General features: G+C 38.4%; 2 protein-coding genes across 3 annotated transcripts; both read right to left on the reverse strand.

Moving 5' to 3' along the window:
- Positions 1-1934: 1934 nt before the first annotated feature.
- Positions 1935-5872, reverse strand: LOC112164873 (calmodulin-binding receptor-like cytoplasmic kinase 2). The gene is made up of 7 exons (XM_024301212.2): positions 5764-5872; positions 4950-5241; positions 4541-4782; positions 4141-4309; positions 3638-3727; positions 3063-3358; positions 1935-2464 (listed from the first exon to the last, which is right to left on the reverse strand). The coding sequence occupies exons 1-7, from the start codon at positions 5776-5778 to the stop codon at positions 2141-2143; spliced, it is 1428 nt and encodes a 475-aa protein (XP_024156980.1). The 5' UTR covers positions 5779-5872; the 3' UTR covers positions 1935-2140.
- Positions 5738-9439, reverse strand: LOC112164872 (probable anion transporter 4, chloroplastic). 2 transcript variants are annotated; one of them, XM_024301211.2, is made up of 9 exons: positions 8942-9439; positions 8418-8644; positions 7893-8259; positions 7665-7709; positions 7437-7583; positions 6955-7092; positions 6823-6856; positions 6479-6658; positions 5738-6059 (listed from the first exon to the last, which is right to left on the reverse strand). In XM_024301211.2, exons 1-9 carry the CDS (start codon positions 9374-9376, stop codon positions 6049-6051), a joined length of 1584 nt encoding a protein of 527 aa, XP_024156979.1. In that variant the 5' UTR covers positions 9377-9439; the 3' UTR covers positions 5738-6048. The 2 variants fall into 2 exon arrangements, with proteins under 2 accessions (XP_024156979.1, XP_040362303.1); XM_040506369.1 differs by having other exon boundaries at positions 8418-8607; positions 8942-9079.
- Between the last annotated feature and the right edge of the window lie 7663 nt (positions 9440-17102).

Raw genomic sequence — 17102 nt, forward strand, 5'->3', positions numbered from 1 at the left:
GACTAATCTCATAATAATACAACTATAGAATGAAGGAAAAAATAATAGATACTAAATCTCATTATATTAATAAAATTAATCTCACAATAATATACTAAAAACAATATATTTTGAGTTTTTTTTTTCTTTCTTTCTTATAGTGGAATATAAAAAATTATTAGAAATCTAATCTTAAAAAGCTAAGATTAAGAAAAACGTTGTAGAACTTAATTTATTTTAATTTTCTAAATAGTTAAATAAAATTAATTTTTATTTGTTCAAATTAAGATTTTAAAATCGTACTTTATAGTGGGTAGGCACGAGCACGGCCCGTTATTGACCCGGCACGAGCACGGCCCGACACTATATGGGCTCGGGCCATGGTCCGGGCCGGGCTTAATATTTAAGTAAATGGGCCGACACGAGCCCGGCACGATAATAAATAGACCGGCCCAAGCACGGCACAAAGCACGACTAGGCCCGCTTAAAATCGGTTGGGTCGGGCCGGGCCGGCCCGTTTGCCACCTCTATTATGAATGTATGAATTTTTCACGTAATCTTGCCTAAGCAGCTGAGTGTCGGAAAAAGTCTTCCCTATTAGAACAAGTCCGGCGATTTGGTCTTGATCGGCCTCCACATAGGAAAAGCTGAGGTGGTGACCATGAAAGCCAAAAACTCACTTCCACCAATGGGCTTGTGACTGGTCAAAACTTGACATTTCATGACCCAGGTCAAGAAAAATGTCATGCTCTTGACAATTTTTTTTGACCCAGTGTGACCGTTTGCCAAGCTGGCCCAAGCCCAGTCGGCCCACGTCATGGCTGATGATGGGAGAGTTGGCGCGAGCTGCATGGCGAGTCGGAAGCAATTTCTTGTCGTTTAGCGTTGGACGGTGGGGACGCAAGTTAGCTAACTCGTTTGTCGCATAGTGGTGTGGTCTGGTGCTGAAATGGGACATGTGGAAGGCAGCCATGTGGTTTTTTGGAAGTTTGAAAGCAACGATCCTTTAATCTGGATCTTTCAGTACAATTAATGAAGCAATCTAACAGGTTATAATTAACTTTTTTTGACTTTGTCAAGGGGAACCCAAAAGCTTCCTAGGCCCAAGATAAACCCCTTCGGCGCATGTGAAATGCTCCAACTGTGCATTGCAGCACAGTGCCTAGCCACTTTGACAACTTCAGGGTTCGAACCTAGGTTGGGGAGCACACCTAACTAGGCAAGAACCACTAGGCCACTTGCAGTGGTTAGGTTATAATTAACTTATGTGTGTGTGTGTGTATATCTCCCAAAATTTTTAATATCCAAACCGGATTTTCCTTCGATTATTGTTGTAATCTGTTCTACATCATTTATTTATAAATGTCCATTATTACCATTTATTTACATTAAATATATTTTAATTTTACAATAAACAAATTTTTTTAAAAAAAATCAGTGAACAGTAACTAACCGGTCAAGAAACAAAACAGGTGGAAACCCGTGTCTAGTGTCAGTGAACAGTTTCTTGACCAGGACTTTAACATTTACCCCCAACGGGTGGACTTGCTCTTACCAGATGTATATAATATATTTAAGACTTTATATGAAGACTTTTGATATTTATTTGTGTGCTCATGTAAATATCTGAGGTTAAATATTGATGTCTTGTTCATGGAAAATGCTAGGATTAGTGGCACGGGTTGTGAATGTGTTGCACGACGATTTATTGATGCAGATCCGAATGTGAGTCCTTAATTACAAGCGACAATGTTTGACTAAATTTGTTTACTAAATAAGGTATTTGTATGCGTATGCTGCTGTAAATAGACTTATAGAGTTAAATAAATGAATGAAATACTGTCACATAATTTGGTGAATAAAATTTGACTAGTACAGAGTACGGATCCACCCTCACATGATACAACTGGGCATTTAAGACCTTTTTCAAATAGAAGCCATTTACAGAATAGTGCTTTCCAGAAAATGATGAATGAATTGAATGAATCACAACAAATTTGTGTTTGGGTTCTGCATGTTCTTAAAATCTGATGACAGAAAGCGCAGGATCTGACTGCCATCAAATTCAGGATGATAACACACAAGTGACAAGACTTTACATAGAGGTATCAATCCAAGAACAAAAGAAAAGGTAATATGCATGCGAGAGTAAATTCCCTCCTTACGCTGAGATAAATTTATAGCTATCACCATCTTCAATTCCAAAAGTCTGCTGCCTAGTCACCTTAGCATCTCTCACAGGAAAAGTGTCGGAGTAGTGAGAAGTTGAAGGAGGAGCAGGGAAGGCTTTCTCTCTGAATTCCTTGCGAATCCCCCATAATACTTCAGCACATTTTTTCATGGAGGGTCTTGATTGTCTTAAAGGTGCAAGGCACTCGTGAGCTAGCTTGAGGATTTTCTCCATTGCCATGGTTGATGCCGCACTTCTCCGTAGCCTTGGATCCATGACAAGTATAGCTTCTCCTCGTTTCAATGTTTGGATTGCCTGCACAGATAAACATCAATTATTTCTGCTTGATAATCTAATCACTGGAAGCTTCTTTGATTGATGTACTCATTTCTTTCCAATAGTTTTAGGTAAAAAAAAAGATGGACTTGGGCATTTGATATTAAACAAGTACACAACATATGCATTTCCATGTTTACATGAAATATTGTCCTTATGTTTCTAACATGGTTGGGCTGATTTTTGGTTCACACTTTCAATACCTAATTTTTATCAATCATACATGGGTACAAGCCATCTGAAGAGGAACATGACAGACCATTGCTATGCACTACAGCGGTTTAATTTGATGAATGTTTCATGTGCAACTGGAACACCAGGAGCAAGGTGGTTGTTACTAGAGCTGGACTGATGTGACTCGATCAGCTTTATGCTCTACACAAACATGTGAAGACTATCTAAAGTAAAGGATCTCCAGGAGGGGTCATTCTTAACTCAAGACTAAAAGCAATGATCAATTAACTACCTAAGGTGGAGACTTGGGCTAAATATCTAAAGCAATGCATAGCTCACTTGATCTGCATTTTTATGTTTGTCTTATAATTTCAGGATGCTCAGATCGATACTGAATTCTTACCCATCTTGTTGTTAATCTTTCATTGTTTGGTTTGGTGGGTTCGATGGGTCGTCTTCCTGTCATCAGTTCTACAAGCAACACACCAAAGGAGTAAACATCACTCTTTTCGGTGAGCTGATAAGTCTTGAGGTACTCAGGATCCAAGTAGCCTGCCGTTCCTTTAACCTGAGTTGAAATATGAGTTGCATTAGGGTCTGCAGACAATCGTGCAAACCCAAAGTCTGCTACTTTCGCCCGTAATTTCTCTGTGATGAGGATGTTTAATGATTTTATGTCTCTGTGGATTATTGGAGGATCTGTCAAAATACATGAGACTGTTTTAGGTTTTTCAAATACCATACAATAATATGAAACTGTGTCACAAGGAGTTGTTTCTTAACTAAGATAAACACATGTTAGAACAGGTCTGTTTTTACTTGTTTCTTCACATACTGTAACAAAAGGAAAGCTATGGGTATATGGTCTCCGCAGTGAAGTCCATAAACTGAAACGAAAAACGCCGAAGAAGCTACCGAACATAAACTTTTGGACAATAATTTGGTCCAAGTACTTCGGAATGAAAATGAAGTGCATACCTGTGTACGTGTGAAGATAGGTAATTGCATGAGCCACATCAATTGCGATGTCTAACCGTTCTGCAATTTCAAGTCCATTTCCGCGTGTACCTTCATAAATAGTAACTTGACTAATCAATGCCAATATCAACTTCTGCAATTTCTAGATTCTTATTATATTTAGAACTTCCAACAGTGGTGGTATTTAGACTCCTGAGATCCTTTGCCGGTTGGGGTAAGCAGAAGTTGATCAGATGGATCAACGATCAACTATTCAATTTATTCTTAGAATGCATTTTCCATCAATTCTCATTTTAGTTTGGTTTAACCCAGGTTCTTTTGAAATATGAATTTTGACAAAAGCTCAGTTGAATGTCATGGATTATATTTCCAGCTTCTCAGTAGAATTTTACTCATTCCGCCTAAAGTTGAGTTTACCATATACCCAAGTACTTTCGTTTCTGCTTTCCAGCTTCTCCTGACTAACCCTATAGATTTTCATAACTATTATGCACAAGGCTTACCATCCAGATGTTCCCGTAGTGTTCCGTTGCCAACATATTCAACCAAAATAATCCGCTCGTCCCCATGCTCCAAATATCCATATAATCTTACCAAATTCAGATGCTCAATCATGGACAAGGTGAGTACTTCATTCTTGAACTCCAATGCTAAGAGCTTGTCAGATACTGTCTGCAAATGGTTTCGAGGCATTGTGCAAACTATTAGCAAATGATCCTAACTATTGTCTAAGAAATGCTCAAGAGATTTCAAAGAGTTCTATCTCATTCCTGTAATGCTGTCATTTACTCATCATATCCATGATTCTACTGATACATTCTTTAAACAAATGGGAACTTTAAGCCATAGATGGTACTATTATCTCGATATTTAGTAAAAGCTTCTATCATAAACTGTCTATACCTTCTTGGCACGCTTTACAGCAACAAGAGATCCATCCCCGAGCCTTCCCCTGTACACTGTCCCAAAAGCACCCTCACCAATTTTATTTGCTTGAGAGAACTTTTCGGTTGCCTTAGAAATCTCTTCGTAGGAGAAATTTGTCGTCTCAATTACTCCAATCTGAGTAGTAGAAGAACCAGAAGACCCAGATAACTTGAGCTTTGATGAGTTCTTAGTGTCAGTACTCCAACCATCGGTTGAAGCTGCAGAACATTGGAAAATGTTAACAAAAACAAATTCTCAATGCAAGATTTGACTATTGAAAGAATCCCACCAATTCTATCACCTATATATAGCTTTTCTAAGTAACCTGCAATATAGGTGATGGTAAAAGCTTTGTGCAGAACAAGAAGGCAATAGTGAAACTTACATGAAACTCCTCTGATTCTATTACTGTTTCTTCTTGGATCAATTACAGAAGCAGCAGCCTTTGAGTTGACCTTTCTTCGAAAGAAAAGAACTGTAAAAACTTTCTTCACTGCAGCCTTCATATGCTTCAGGGCAGACCGGCTTCCACTCTGTTGCTTGGTTTTATTATTCTTTTCATCTTCAAAGTGAAAATTGGAAAACTGATTCCTCTGGTTATGAGGACTTTGAGCTTTCTTCATTTCCTGAGGTTTTGGCCGGCTGGTGTTGTTTTTATCATATCTTCTGTTGAAAAACTGAAATGAAATGAATGTTTGCTGGTTACAGGTACCCCTCTAACATTAATTGTCCTCACCCATACATAATTTAATAATTGCCAACGCTTATTGTAGTTTACAATTCTTGGACTTGCCCAAATTTTTGTGCTGAAGACTGATTCAAGTTACGCTTCCATTTCAGATAAAGGACAACTGGAAGCAGGAGGAGTTTCAATTTTGGTTTTATATGATCCAGTCAATGGAAGATTCTTATGTGGTTTAGTCAAACATAGAAATATAAATATTCTACCAATTAAAGGCCCAGCCCAAGAGAGTTGGCCAACTAAGAACACATGAAACTACGCTTCATTCCCTCCATTTTTCTTATTTTGATTCACACCTCCTTCCCGTGGTACTTGAGGAGGTATCCCATAACGTGAAATTATAGGTCCCGTGGCCGAAAAGCCGCTCAAATCAACGCTCTGTCGATTTTCATACTGAGCGAGGGAGACTAATATATATCGAAAGGCAGTAGTAAGAAGAATGAATGCAGCATCTTACCTCTTTGAAACACATTTACAGATATCTTTTACAAAATTTGGTTATCAGGATCCCCATATGCACCTGAAACACATTGTCGATGCATGAGGAACACTAATAACATCCACTGTACAAGCTTCAGATTCAATTACAAAAAGACAAAAGAGGTTATTTATGATACAACGGATGATTTCCAATGGTCTGTACCATTCCTCTAGTTTGCCTTCCTTTCTGTACCATCCACTAGTTACGGTTGAACACATATAATCATCAACAAGCAATGCTGGTGCCAGCAGTCTTAGAATCTCATACTGGAGCTGTAAAGCAAAAAGGTAATGTTAGGGATATAAAAGTATGATTGCTGCTCAACAGGAATTTCAATGCAGTAAAAAGTTAAAATCTCCACAATTTGATGCATGAAACAGATTTGATGAAATTGATCATGTTCCAAAATCAAAACATTTCCTCAAGATACTGCCTAAAAGTTGGACATATTCCAAAATTGAAGTCCTTAAAGTACTGCCTAGATATTAAAAAAGAAAAAAGAAAAAAAAGTACTGCCTAGAAAGCTAACATTTTCAAATACTAATCCATATAATAATCCATATCACAGACATTATCAAATTACAATCCTGCAACATCCAAGTAGGACAAGATCTGAAGCCAACAAGAAAGGGTGGGGGTTGTGGTTATATTATATATAGTTCACAGAAGTAATAGAATAAACTATACTTACTTGGTTCATCAAAATCTACTCTCTCCCCGGTAGAAAATAGGATGTAGAAAAGGGCAGCAAGAATATATAACAGTGACGTGAACAACAGAAATCCTTGGAAAGAACCCACCAATTCGACAAAAAAACCAGCTCCAACTGTTCCCAAAATAGCAGCAAATGTACCGGCAGTATTTGATATTCCTATGATGAAAAAAAAGGGGGTCACTACCATATCATTCATCAGATGCCAAATTTACTAGTCCATATTTACTGATTGACATCAGGCTCTGAAGCATTTAGTATAACGAAAAAAGACAAAAAGAAAAAAAAAGTATATTGAAACGACTTAGTTTGATTAACCATACCATGTAAAACACCAGAGTACTGGGGAGCGATCTCCTGGTTAAAGAAAAAAAAATTACAGCTCACTTATTATTGAACAATCAAGTATAAGTTACTAATCGATATCTGACTTGAGCATATACACAAATGCTGACCTGAAGATTCACCAGAAAGCCAGAGTGACTAAAGGATTTAAGTCCAACTGCTAAAGTAAGCCAAGCAGATGTAACTGATGGACTTTTTGCTGTAGTTAAACCTACAAGAGCAATCCCAGGACCTATGAAACCGATCGACTGCACAGAAAGAACAAACATTGACACTTCATAAAGCATGACCAGAACATTATGTCATATGGTAAACAGAGTTTTCTCTTCAAGAATATCTACTTTGCCGGGTACCATTCTTTTGATTGCAAAAATAGGTTGATGATGAGAAATCTTATATTGTAACTTAACTCCCAGATTACAAGCAAACAATATACTGTTTCCAAATAAGCACAGATTAGAAAAGTGTCTTTCCCATCTATCCTATCGATTAATCACTTTGTATTTCAAGTGAAATCCTTCAGACTCCATCCCTCTTTCAGTTAGACTTCTTACAGTATAAACTGCAATATTAATGTAATTCTTTCACATACCTGCATGATCTTTCGAGTCAAAGTGACACTTGTACCATTTCGTATCATTATGTCCGACCACAAACCACCAATATATCCCATGACTGCCATGACAGTCCATGGAACAGCACTAAACCAAGCTGCTTGTCTCAGGTCGACATGATACACCTGTAGTAGAGTCATAAGCTATATAAGTCTCCATCCACATAACAGAAATACAGAAGAAATAGCTAGGATATTGAGCCTCACGGAGTTGAAGTAGATGGGCATCCAGGAGAGAAAAACGAAAAAACCCTGCAAAATATGAAAAATGAAGATGATAAATTAATGACCCTGTTGGTGGACACATACTTTTCATACAAGCTCTACATAAACATGAACAGACAAAACAAACACATGATAATATATTCTACATATGCTAATTGACAATATGATGCTCAGAGTAGAATATCCTGGCATGAGATGTGTATGCATTACCCAGCTATGCATGGCATTTGCAACTATTAAGGCCCAGGTGGGCGGTTTAGAAAGCAAGCGCCTGAAAGGAGGGATCACGTTGGTTGGCTTAGGTTTATTTTCCCCCAGAAAGGATTTCTGCCTCTCGCTCTGTATGTAATCCAATTCATATTTTGATATCTGAGGACTGCGGTCAGGAGTACTTGATGTTGCAGATAACCATACCAAAACCCAAAGAAATCCAGATAAACCAAAAATCACAAATGGTCCAAATACACCACCTTGTGACATGAGAATCGGAGATAGCATGAGTCCTACTGAACTTCCAAGCTGAAATCCAGCCATTGCAATTCCAACAGCCCTGGATCGTTCTGTCTTAGGAAACCATCTGAAAACAAAAAATCAAAGAAAAAAGAAAACCGTTCATACCATCATTTTAGGTTTAGCTTTAGCAACTATTGGCCGAAAAATAAACTGTTCAAAAGCACATCTTAACTTAACAACATATTTTGTAATTGAAAAAGGGAAGTTGTAGACCATATTTACCTTGCAACCATGTTGTTCATGCAAGGAAGAGCCACGCCTTCCGCAATGCCAAGGAGAGCTCTCATTGCGAGGAGAAGCCATAGAGAAGTTTCAGCAGCCCACGGCGTAAGGAAGGTAGCCATAGACCACAAAGCCACCCCCCAAGCCATGACTACCTTACCACCATAGTAGTCCACAAGAGTCCCTCCAGCTATCGGAGACACAAGGTAGCCCCACAGGAAAGACGACTGCATAAGTAAATTTTACATTTTCAAAATTTCTATACCAACAACTCCTTTGGTTATTGAACAGCCCTCAGTACACTGCTTTAGCTCAAAAAATTGACAATTCAACATTGAGAAATCTGAACAGATCCTTCACAAGAATGAGCAAATTTTCCATACTGAATTGGTTCAAACTCTTTTGTAACAAAGAATCACTTACATAACTCATTTCTCATTTTCAATTCTAAGCAAAATTTCAAAGAAATTCAAACTTTTTAAGCTCATAATTTCAAAGAAAATAGAAATGAGCAGGAAAACCACCTGAACAATACCAGCAAACGATGGGCTCCAACCATTAGAGAGCGATAAGGGCACAATCGCCACCGACATCACAACACGGTCGGCATTGCACAGAGCCAGAGCCAAAGCGAGCATCGCCACCACTTTGACTCTTTCCGATGTAATAAACTCCCCGAAGCTCGGCGCCTGAGCTTCGTTCCCGTCCGAGAACGAGCCGAACTGAGCGTTCTTGGAAGAAACCCTAACTCGTCTCGATTGAACACCGCGGAGGTCAGCCGAGTCATGCCGGAGTCCAATTCTCAGCAGCGAATTGGCCGACGAAACGTTTCGGAAACCGTTGCAACGGTTCGGCGAGATGACGGAACGAGGAGGTAGTTGGAGGTTCGGCGATTCCGGTTTGGGAATTTTCCGGCCGCGGGAAAGAGAGAGATAAGAAGTGCGGATTGTGGAGTTCATGGCGGCTGAGAAAGTCACTGTCAGTCGTCACCAGAGTCACGCATCCACTGAAAGTGACGACGACAATCCGGGTGGTGGGTGGGTATACTTAGTACTGGTGAAATTACCGGGAATGCCCTCTGAGGTCGTCGAAAGTGTGAGGAAGCTCGAGGGTTGGAGTGGAATTTTGTATGGTTATTAAATTATCAACAGTTTCTTCATCAAATTATAATCATTTGTATTTGAAAAAATAGAAAATTGTATACAACTGTCATTTTGAAACTCTAATTAGCCATAAGGCCACACAACTCTTTTTGTCTTCTTAAAGCCACTCTCACCTTCAAATTATTTTATCTCTGACAAATTTACCCTTCTATTTAACAAAACGTCGAAACCAACCTGAGATCCTATTCAATCCATTCTCTTAAAAAAATAATAATAAATAAAAAACAGACCCATCGTTCTCTCTTTTCTCTCTCTCGTCGGCGATTCAACCTTCTCTCTCTCCATGGCGTCGCCGACGAAGAACATCTCCTATGTGAGAAACTCTCCCTTGGCGGCAACCGACGATTGCTCATCGCTGGCCGAACGATCTTGACGGAGAGAAGCTTTGTTACGGATCAGAGTGAAACGAGACGACATCGTTTCACCACCTCCTCCTCTTTCTCCCATGTTTTCTCTAATCTCAACGCCGATTCGAAGCAGATCTGAGCTCGAGAGATTTGTCAACGCATCGATCGGTGACGCTTCTCCTTCAGATTGTTCGCCTTCGGTGACCTCCAGCTTTGTTCCTCGTCGATGACCTCCAGCTCTGGTTGTCCTCATCTTCCTCTAGAAAGTCGTTCAAAATACACCAACTAGTGGTCGACTTCTTCGCCGGGGTCAAACTCCAGGAGGTGAAGGCCAACAGCCGCGACCGGAGGAGGATGTCGTCGACGCATGTGGTGTCGTCCTCGAAATTGAGCGTGTAGCTGGGAGAATTGTGGCTGACGCTGCCGTCCTTCGCATTTGAAAATGAGATTCCGGCACTGGTCCCTGATTCGATTTCGTTCGGCTTCTTTCCGGTGACGAGTTGTCCTCAATGCCATTCATTTTGCTGAGTTTTTGATTTTGTTATAGATTTGTGGTTTTAATTTTGCATTGTTACTGTTTTTGGAAAAGGTAGAAACTCATTTGTTCCATATGCCTGATTTGATGCATTATTGGCTTTTGTCACTAGATTTTGTGGTTGATTTATGGACATGTAGTGATTAGCGTTCTCTGTTGGTAGATTTGTGTCACTAGATTTTGTTCTGTTTGGTTATAGCTTTTAACATTTATGAGAGTAGCTTTTAGTGATGGTGAAAGTAGTTTTTGTTATTGGTGAGAGTAGTTTTCTGGTGTTAATGACAGTAGCTTTTAGTATTTGTAACAGTAGCTTTTGTTGGTGGGGATAGTAGATTTTGGTTTTGAGGAGTGTAGTTTTTGTTGGTCATAGTAGCTTTTATTACTGATAACAGTAGCTTTTTGTGACCTCACCGGAGGTTGCCGGAAATCTCACAAGAATAGTTTTTGTTCCTAGTAACAGTAACTTTTGTTGTTGGTGACAGTAGCTTTTGTGATCTCGTTGGAAATCTCACCAACGTAGTTTTTGTTTGTGACAGTAGCTTTTGTTGCTGGTGATAGTAGTTTTTGTGACCTCACCGGAAATCTCACCAGCGTAGCTTTTGTTGCTAGTGATAGTAGCTTTTATGACCTCACTGAAAGTTGCCGGAAATCTTATCAGAATAGCTTTTGGTGTTAGTGATAGTAGCTTTTGTGGTCGTCGGAGTTGGCTGGAGATCCGCCGGAAGTTGGCCGGAGGTAAGCTGGAGACCTGCCGAACTTGACTGGAGACCTTGCCAGAGAGGAGAGAGAGAGAATGATTGTTGACTTTTTACTCTAACGGCATTTATGTAAATATGTTAGTTTTTATATCTAAAATATAACACCCTTTTTAATCTAGCGGCCTTATGAGGAAAAAATTAATTGGTGGCCTTATGCCTAAAAAAAATTGAAAGATGCACTTATATGTAATTAACCCTTAAAAAAAAAAAGGGAAAATGATGGAAAATGTCACATTAGAGTGTAAAATAATAAAAAGGTTATCTAGTTTCTCACTTGATAAAAAGATCCATTATGAATTGTTAGTAATATTAATTTAGTCTTTATTAATAATGAAGTGATGTTAAAAAAGGTCAATTTTTAATTTTTCTGATTCCCATTCTACCCTTATGCTTAATACACCTTTATAACCGTGCATTCAAATATTCTAGAGGTCAAATCCATTTTAATCAGAAATTCCAAAACCTAAAAGCTTGATTCGATCTTGATCGGGGCTCTCTCTCTCTCTCTCTCTCTCTCTCTCTCTCTCTCTCTCTCTCTCTCTCTCTCTCTCTCTCTCTCTCTCTCTCTCTCTCTCCTGTTCCACACAGACACAGACCTTGCCTGCACCAGTCACCGGATCTTACTCCGATCTCTTCATTTTCATCACCGACGGCGGAGTCGATACCTGCTTCTACAGTATCGACACCGACTCGCTGGTAATCGGATTGCTTCAGATAGTTCAAGTCGATCCGGCGTCGACGTTGAAGGAGATGATGAAGGCTGTGGTGTCCGGGAACTGCTCCATTATTAGCAGCTTGGCGTTGCGGTACTCGAAGAGGAAGAGCAACAGTGTACCAAATGATGCACTGGAGCACGATGACTTGGACCATAAGGCTACCAGACTCCGGGATTTGGTAGCCGTACATGGCGATCAACAAAGGAATCCCTATGACCAGAGTAATCGAATCGCTTAATTGAATCCAATACTTCTCATTCTGTTCCAATTTTTATATGTATGCATCATTCAGACTTGATATGTGATGATGAACTAGTACCACTAATTTCTGCACTAGCTTGCTTGCTTGCTTCAATTTGTATTGGTTGGGATTTAAGTGGAATCAGAGACTTGCTTACAATCGAAGTTAAAAAATTAACTTCGCTAGTGCTTTCATAGTGATCTGAGAGAAGAATTAACTTTCATGTAAGTGTGTTCTGATCCTGCAAATCAAACAGAAACATCTCAAATTAAACAGATCAAGCTTTAACATGCATGATATAAATTAAAGGGAAAATTCTCATAAACCCCAAATCCACTAATCTACTTCCCATACACCCCACTAACTTATTTTTCTTCCCATTCACACAAATCTTTTCACTTTTTCCACTACTGTCCAAAATATCACTTCCTATTCATCCCACTTTTACCCTCTCTTTTATCTTTTTGTTATCTTTTATAAAGCGTGGTGGGCCCATCTTGAATTTATTTGTTTAGATATAATTGCAGCTAAATTGCATCCTCTATTCGACCGTAAACAGTAAACTTTACTATTCATAATTTCGATCGTTGATAGACTTGAATTAGTTGCTATTTGTAAAAATACTAGCAAAGAATTGAAGAAAGAAAGAGAGAAACTGAAAAAATTGAAAGACTATAGAGAAAGTCTTAATAGAGAGACTCCCAATTACTGGGATATTGTTTATAAACTCCAAACCAGGATCTATAAATTAGAAGAAGATATTGACAATCTTTTATATATACTTGAAGAAGAACAAAAACCTCTTGACTATTTAAGTATTGGTTAGATCCGCAAAAGACTGGTATCAAAGCTTGTAAAATAGCTCAAAGGGGAATCCCTCCTAATGGGGACAATGTCAGAATTGCTATTAGAGAAAATAAATTCTCTATTAAATTCCTCTGATGAGAAATATCAGAGGCTGTTACTAGAATTATCTAGATTTTAAACTCATCTAGAAAAATTACCTGCTATAATGCACCAATTGGAAAGATTGGAAAACAAAATGGATTATATCAAAGAACTTCCAAAAACGGAAGAAGAAAAGCTAACAGTCGTTAGTAGAAAAATCAATGAACAGCAAAAAACGCTGGATTCTATGAAAAGTATATTGAAGGACAAGAAAGTGCCTACAATAAAAACAAATTAAAGAAAGCTAATGGATTCAAACCATTAGAAAAACCAGATAAGAATCTTGTTCCAAACATGATTTTTCTGGAACCATCTACTAGTCAGACTAGTATCCGGTATGAAAACCCGGAAAAAAGAGATATCAAGATGTTAAGCATCTTCGGAAAAAAGAAAGGAGTACAACTCCTAAATGCTAAAGAATTCGAATTCAACGAAATCGAACAGGAGGTAAAAAACTCCTTAATTCCAAAATTAGATTTTAAACAAATCTACAAAAGGGAAACGTTTGATCTAATGGATAGCCATTATTTTAAACTACTGGAAATTACAACCCCCGCTACAGCAGGAGGAGAGACTGATCTTCTCATGATCACTCCTTCAGAAGTTGCCAGAGCTCAAGCAAAAAAATAGAGCAGTCCAAGTAGGCATAAATCTGCTTGCTCCTGAAGGAATAGACTGTTCGGTTCTATGTGTTCTACAAGACAACAGATTAACAGACTTCCAAGCTAGTCTGTTGGGAACCCTTGAAGCATCTCTATGTGATCAAGTAGCATATTTCAATTGCTTCCCAAATTTCACAACCAGCTTGAAAGATGCAGCTCACTGTCTACGACTGAGTGTCAAGACAGATGGCATATCAATGAAAGAAGATATGCAAGAACTCGCAATAGTATACAGAATATACTATAAATTGATGAGCACTACAGTAGCCCCCAAGACAAGAATAACAAATATTCCAGGTCTTACTACTGGTTTCCTCACCAATCAGAAGAACCATTCACAACAGATTCATAAAGTTACTTGGAATGAAGTGACTTTTCCTCTTGAATGGAAATTATCTAGTCCCAAAAAGCTACCAGAAAGAGCGAAAGCAAAAATTTATGAAAGTAGAAAGACTGGAGAAATCAGTCTCAATTTTGACAATCACAGAAAAAGTGATGTCTGTCCTGAGAACCTCAGGATAAATAAAAATCTTCTCAGAAGAAGCTATAGCACTAGAGCTATAGCACTAGAGAAGCTAGTGTTAGTGGTACAAAGCCCACTGCTGAAGAATCAATATCTGAAGAAGAACTAGAAGCTGATCTAAACAGACCAGTCAATATGTTCAGAGCAAAAAGGCTCTATGAACTCTATAAAGAAGCAGAATCTTGCGAAAATCCTGAACGATTAGAAAAACTAATCGAAGAAATGAAAGAATTCAAAATCAGAAAGACGAGAAAAGTCTTTCCTTATCAAGATATTGAAATGGAAGAATGAGAAAGCTCCAGAACTTTCATTAGCAGAGAAAAAGGGAAAACAAAACTCCCAATTCAGAAAGCCCCCACGGGTAAAAAAGGGGAAAGAAATTCCCAAAGATTTGTCCCAGAGGACAATATGCCTAGAGTTCCAATCACGAACTATGGCATTTGGCTAAATCTAGACAAGAGTCTAGATAAAAGAAAAACCATTGACCAATGGGTAGATAGCCTGATGATGGCTTCTGCACTTACCCTTGGAAAGTTTGAAACACCTGATTTGCAGGTGTACTATGAAACTACTCTTACTGGGGTAGCAAAAAAGTATTACCTATCTTTCAAAGAAACTGCCAGAGGAAAAGACTGGCTAGAAGAAATCAAAAATTCAAAATCTCCGTATGATTTTGCAGTACCCCTGTATGATCAGTTCTGTGGAGATCTCTCAAATCTGAGTGAAAAGGCTAAAGAAACGGCCAAATCAAATATCTATGTTCTCAAAATCTGTGACATGAGATATTTTGAAGAATACTTGAATGAATTTCAAGAATATTACTGTACAATTGGTGAACTAGAGAATACTGATCTAGTTAATCTATTGCACAGAAAACTCCCTGAACCATGGAGAACAGCTGTGAGAGAAAGCATAGCTGAAAAACCAATTGAAAGATTTTCAGTTGGAGGAATTGCCGACAGAATCCGGCAATTACTAAAAGAACAATGCAAAGCCAATCTTAGAGCTAAGATGGCCAGGAAACAACTCAAAGGAGTTGAAAATTTCTGTTATGGAATACTGGATATGCCCACAAATTGGGGATGTCATGAATCCAAATTCCACAGAAAGAAGAAAGAAAAATATTACTCTAAAAAATTCAAAAAGAGTAATCAGAGAAAAGATTGGAAATTCAAGAAAAGTTCCGATTACAAGAAACAACAGGATGAAGATCCAAAAAAGAAATTCTTCAAGAAAAGGAAGAATACTAATACTCATCAGCATAAACAGCCAAGCAAGAAAGCTTGTAGATGTTGGTTATGCAAAGCTGAAGGGCACTATGCCAATGAATACCCGGAAAAGGGTAAAAGATCTACTAAAGCTCTCTTTGAAGAATATGAGCAGATAGTAGAAACAACAAATATGAAAGGCTACGAAATAGCTTATTCTAATGATGAAGAAGACGACAGGTCAGTTTACTCTGCCTGGTCTGAAGAAGAAGAATCATCTGAGTCTGAGACAGATTCTGAAGTAGAGTACTTTGAATCCAGACAAATGAATGTTTTGAAAATCAAAAACTGGGAAGAAAGTAAGACAGAATCCTTAATGTCTTCTTATCAGGTGAACCCTGGTACATTCGTTTGTGACTACTGCCTATGTCACGAAAAGAATGGTCTCCCAATGTTTTGTGAAGAGTCAAAAAAGACTTATCACAAAGAATGCTTCATAGCTGAAGCAAGAAGAAAAACCAAGAATGGCCTTGTCAGCCAATTGGTAGGACAAGAATATGAAGAATATTTCTCTGAACAAAAAGAGAAAAAGGTAGAAGCGTTCCAAGAAATTATGGAACCATCTTCCTCAAAAATAAAGGAAGAAAGCATTGATGAAGAAAAAATCGATGAAGAGATCGAACTGGTTGAACCACCAGAAATTATTCCAGAAGAATGTAAACCATTCATTCCAAAGGAACAAGCTCAAGAAAATGAGCTTCAGCAATCGAAAGTCGTCTCTACCAGTAGATACAGCAACTACATAGAGATTGGGCTAAAATTCCTTGATCACAAAAAATATCATCTACATGCCTTTGTAGATAATGGATCAGGATTTACTGTTGCAAAAAGATTTGCAATTCCAGCTGAACTCTGGAAAGAAGAAAAGAAAAGAACTGCTACTGGTGTCACCTTTGATGGAAGTCACCTCACCATGAACAAAGTAGCAAAAAATGTTCATATCACCATTGGTGGAGGAACATTTATCATCCATAATGTTTGGCAATCTGAGGGCCAAGGATCAGATTTCCTGTTGGGAAATGATTTTATTCTCCAACAGTGATTCATTCAGGATGAAGAAGCAATTGGCTTCAGAAAAGGCGAACGAGTGTTCTGGGCAGACAGACTTACACAAGCAAAAAGTGTAGTAGGTCCTGGTTTTACTACTCAGTATCAGAGATCGCAACAGAATAGTGGTGATCTTACCCCCTACAAACCCAAATTCGAGCCTATACTCCAGATCAAGCAACAAGAAGAATTACTTGTTGAAGAATCTTCTGAAGAAGAAGAAGAAGAAGAAGCTAGTTTCATCCATGAGCATAACCTCAAGCACTTTCAGAATAAGCTTGAGTCTTAGAAAATTCCCTCTTGAGAAAATCAAGAAACTACTTTAACAGAATATTGATGTAGATCCTCAGAAGTTTTGGGAAAAAGACCCAGTGGTCTGTGAATTAAAATTACATGGTATGAATACCATCTGTCATGTCAAAGCTATTCCTCACTACAAAGAGAAAGATAAAAAAGAATTCAGAGAAGATATTAAAG

This window comes from Rosa chinensis, chromosome 5 (assembly GCF_002994745.2).
Source record: "Rosa chinensis cultivar Old Blush chromosome 5, RchiOBHm-V2, whole genome shotgun sequence".
NCBI lineage: Eukaryota > Viridiplantae > Streptophyta > Magnoliopsida > Rosales > Rosaceae > Rosa > Rosa chinensis.

Excerpts from the sequence above, each read along its gene's own strand:
- LOC112164872 (XM_024301211.2), bottom strand. The coding sequence starts at position 9,376 with ATGAACTCCACAATCCGCACTTCTTATCTCTCTCTTTCCCGCGGCCGG. Across the intron at positions 7,093-7,436 it reads TGACTCGAAAGATCATGCAG|TCGATCGGTTTCATAGGTCC; the intron begins GTATGTGAAAGA and ends CTTTCTGTGCAG. Across the intron at positions 6,857-6,954 it reads GCTTTCTGGTGAATCTTCAG|GAGATCGCTCCCCAGTACTC; the intron begins GTCAGCATTTGT and ends TTCTTTAACCAG.
- LOC112164873 (XM_024301212.2), bottom strand. Across the intron at positions 4,783-4,949 it reads TAGAATCAGAGGAGTTTCAT|CTTCAACCGATGGTTGGAGT; the intron begins GTAAGTTTCACT and ends AATGTTCTGCAG. Across the intron at positions 3,728-4,140 it reads ACTACGGGAACATCTGGATG|GTACACGCGGAAATGGACTT; the intron begins GTAAGCCTTGTG and ends CTATTTATGAAG.